Genomic DNA, 3,659 nt, shown 5'->3' with positions numbered 1-3,659 from the left:
TGGGTGGGTAGGGTGATGGATGTCTTACGGATGAATAAAGTAGAAAAGGCTGGACAAGCAGGATGGGTAGGAAGATGGAAGAGAGGCGGCTGGGATGAATGGACACATGGATGGGCACAAACTGGGCAAACTGCTAAGGGAAAGAACTCCTAGGGGGTGACTTGGAACAAGACTTAACTTGGGGTTCCTAGATGGGCAGCAAGGGCTTTATAAAAAACACAAAAAACCAAACCCATTGCCATCATGTCGATTCCAACTCAGTGACCCTGTGACTAGGGAGTTTATAAGCCCCCTGAGATCATACACCAAATTGTAGTATCTTTAGTTTCCAGTAATTCTCAAGGGGGTTTGAGATTCCCCAAATTTCCAGAGCCACCGTCTCGTGCCATGTCCGACTTTCCCATCCATGGTGAAGTTTTCCAGCATCCCACACTGCCTCCAGAATGGTAAAAGACATATAATTCATCTTAATTAACAAAATATTAACAACATCCCCCTCCCCACCCCGGTTGAGAGTCTCGGTAAGTTAACAAGGACCATTTGCCAACACAGGTCCCAGAGTTGGAAAGCCGCAGCAAGTTTTAGGCCTGCGTTGTCTGAATTTCTGAGTGGCGTTCTGGGGGTCTGTGGCTCCCGGTTGAAGTCCTTGCCCTTCGCGATATCCGACATCCTGGCTCACAAGTGGAAAGGGGCATCAGGAGCTCCCTGGGCCCTTCGGGGACCCACAGATTTCTGGGTAGGGGCCGAAAGAGCAGGGTGGTTCAACCTGACCTGGGCCTTGGCTGGCCGCAGGCGGCCCCCACCTCCCACGTGGATGCTGACCGTGGTGGCATAGCTCAGTCGCCTGGCTGGGGGTGGTGGGGGCTGGGGCTGGGGTGGCGGTGAAGGTGCCCGGGATGTGGGGGCAGAGGAGGACCAGGGGCCCCTGGAGGCTGGGGGAACATCTCCCCCAGGCCCCTGCCGCCGGGCCAGGCTCTGGCTGATGTATGAGGCTGCTAGGTATCTTGAGAGGGCAGCTGCGTTGGGGCCCAGGAGCTTACGGGTTGTGGGTGGGGGACTCTGGGGTGGGGTCAAGTCCTCAGACTCTGACCTGGCAACATGAGATACCGAGTGGCCTCCTGGCTTGGACAAAACCCCGGTGGTCTGAACCGGGGTGGGTGACAGGCCCGAAATGTTTTGTGAGCCCCCTTGCTCAGGCAGAGGTGTGGCAGCTGGAACGTGGATGTTTGTAAGGCTTCTCTGTTCCAATAGAGGTGTGAGGTTTTGGATCTGGAGGTCTGTGAGGCTTTGCTCCTGAAGCAAAGGTACAGCAGTTGGGCTCTGAATCTCTGGGAGGCCTCCCTGCTTCAGCAAAGGTGTGAGGGCGTGTGGCTGGGGCAGAGGTGTGGCAGCTGGAACCTGAATGTCTGGGAGGTCTTGGGGCAAAGACCATGGAGTGCTGGCTGGGATCTGGCAGTCCAGGTGGCCTCCATCTGCAGGCACAGGTGTGGTGCCCGACACCTGAATGTCTGGGAGGTCTTGGGGCAAAGACCATGGAGCACTGGCTGGGATCTGGCAGGCCAGGTGGCCTCCATCTGCAGGCACAGGTGTGGTGCCCGACTCCTGAATGTCTGGGAGGTCTTGGGGCAAAGACCATGGAGCACTGGCTGGGATCTGGCAGGCCAGGTGGCCTCCATCTGCAGGCACAGGTGTGGTGCCCAACTCCTGAATGTCTGGGAGGTCTTGGGGCAAAGACCATGGAGCACTGGCTGGGATCTGGTGGTCCAGGCGGCCTCCATCTGCAGGCACAGGTATGGTGCTCAGAACTGGAATGTCTGCGAGGTGATGTGGCAAAGGCAGTGGAGTATTGGCTGGGAACTGATGGTTCTGACCGCTCCCATACCTAAGCAAAGGATTGATGGTTTGGACCTGAACATCCCTGGAACCTCGCTGCTTAGTTAATGGGGTGCTGGGGGAACTCTGGCTGTCTAGGTGGGCTTCTTGCTTGGGCACGGTGGGTGGAACCATGACATCACAGCAACTCCCCTGCTTGGGCAAAGCTGAGGGGGCTGGCACTTGGAAGTCTACATGGTGTTCTTGCTCAGGAGGAAAGATGGCAGATGGACCCTGTCTATCCAGGTGGTCTCTCGGCTCAGGCAGAGGAGTGGTGGCTGGACCTTGTACTTCCAGGTGGCCTTCTTGATCAGGCAAAGTTGTAACAACTGGAACCTGGATGTTTGGGGGGCCTTCCTGCTTGGGCAGCGGTGTGGTGGCTGGAACCTGGACATCCTGGAGGCCTTCTTGCTCAGGCAAAGGGGTAGTAACCGGGCTGCCCAGATGATCTTGCTCAGGCAAATTTGAAACACTTAGACCCTGGCCATCCAGGCAGCCTTCCTGTTTAGACAAAGATGTGGCAGCTTGAAGCAGGGCAGCGGGGCCCAGGGGGACAGATTCCTGGGCACAGATGAGCGGGAGGGGCAGCTCGCATACCCGTACGTGTCCAAAGGCAGGCAGGGGCCCTGTAGGCAAACAGAGGACGGTGTCAGGGCCAATGCCACAGCTTGGGCCACCTTTGCCAACCGCACGCCTGGACCTCACCTGGCTCGGCCTGCTCCTGGAGCAGGCAGGGAGACGCCTGGGGCTGGGCCAGAACCCGTGGCCGGCGGCGGGGGGCGTTGGTGGACGCCCGTGTCTCAGCCCGCTGCATCTGCTGGATCCGCTCGCTGTACAGCCGGGCCAGCTCGCGCACTCGGGAAGCGGCCCTCTCTGCACTTGGGGCTCCTGCCTTCCCCCTCCTGCTGCCTCCAGGCAGGTCCGAGTCCTCCAGAATGAGCAGTGGCTCTGGGAAACCTGGCTGCGCCAGCTGCCCCTGCTCCAAGGCCTGCCAGGCGCTCCGGATTTCTGAGCAAGTGCGGAGCTCCAGCTCACCCGGGAATCCCTGATCTCCAGTGACATCCTTGGGCGTGAACTCTGAGAAGGATACCCCTTCTTCATCCTCCTCAGGCCCCGCCCGGCTTCCTGAGGAGGGGTGTCTCAGTTTCCCGGGATTGCTTCCAGGGAACAGTTCTCGCCTGGTGGCCAGGGGCTCATCGGGCTCCTGGAGCGGACCCTGGAGCCAGGAGCCACAGGGAAGGGTGGGAGTGCTGGGAACACTCGGGATGTCAGGGACGCTAGGTATGGCTGGAAGGCAGCGCATTTCAAAGACACTGGAAATGTCCGAGAGACTGGGAAGGTGGGGAATTTCAGGAATTTCAGGAAGGCTGGGAATGTCAGGAATTGGGGGAAGGCTGGGAATGTCGGGAATGTCAGCTGCGCTGGAACTTTCCAGCCCCTCCAAGACATGGAGTGGGGAAGGCTCCCGTTCATCCGCCTCCAACTCCTCCTCCTCCTCTGAAGAGTCCCGGCTGGGCAAGGCTTGGAATTCGAGGGTGTCGCTGTCGGCTGGCACCTGGGAGTCTCCAGGGAACTTGGGGATGTCGTGGGGGGATGTCTGTAGTGGGCACTGGGAAGGGGCCCAGGTATCAGCGTGGGTGGGCCACCAGGTCCGTGCCGCACCCCAGCATGCAGTGATGGGAACTCCAGCTCACCCCTGGATCCCGGAGGCCTCTCTGGTTTAGCAGCTCCAGGATTTCTTCAGTGATGGAGGTCCCAGAAGGGTCCAGGGGGGGTGGTCTGGCATC

General features: G+C 59.2%; 1 protein-coding gene across 1 annotated transcript in view; it reads right to left on the bottom strand.

The window, feature by feature from the left end:
- Positions 1–520: 520 nt before the first annotated feature.
- PLEKHG2 (pleckstrin homology and RhoGEF domain containing G2) overlaps positions 521–3,659 on the bottom strand; it is a 9,210-nt gene continuing 6,071 nt past the window's right edge. The window contains exons 10-13 of the mRNA XM_023742315.1: positions 3,567–3,651; positions 2,578–3,469; positions 1,807–2,498; positions 521–1,500 (exon numbers count right to left, since the gene is read on the bottom strand). Of these exons, the coding sequence (XP_023598083.1) occupies positions 676–1,500; positions 1,807–2,498; positions 2,578–3,469; positions 3,567–3,651 (2,494 nt within the window). The 3' untranslated portion in view covers positions 521–675. The remainder of the gene's footprint in view (positions 1,501–1,806; positions 2,499–2,577; positions 3,470–3,566; positions 3,652–3,659) is intronic.

This window comes from Trichechus manatus, unplaced genomic scaffold, assembly GCF_000243295.1.
Source record: "Trichechus manatus latirostris isolate Lorelei unplaced genomic scaffold, TriManLat1.0 scaffold00207, whole genome shotgun sequence".
Lineage (NCBI taxonomy): Eukaryota > Metazoa > Chordata > Mammalia > Sirenia > Trichechidae > Trichechus > Trichechus manatus.
This window is presented reverse-complemented; position numbering and strand designations above follow the sequence as displayed.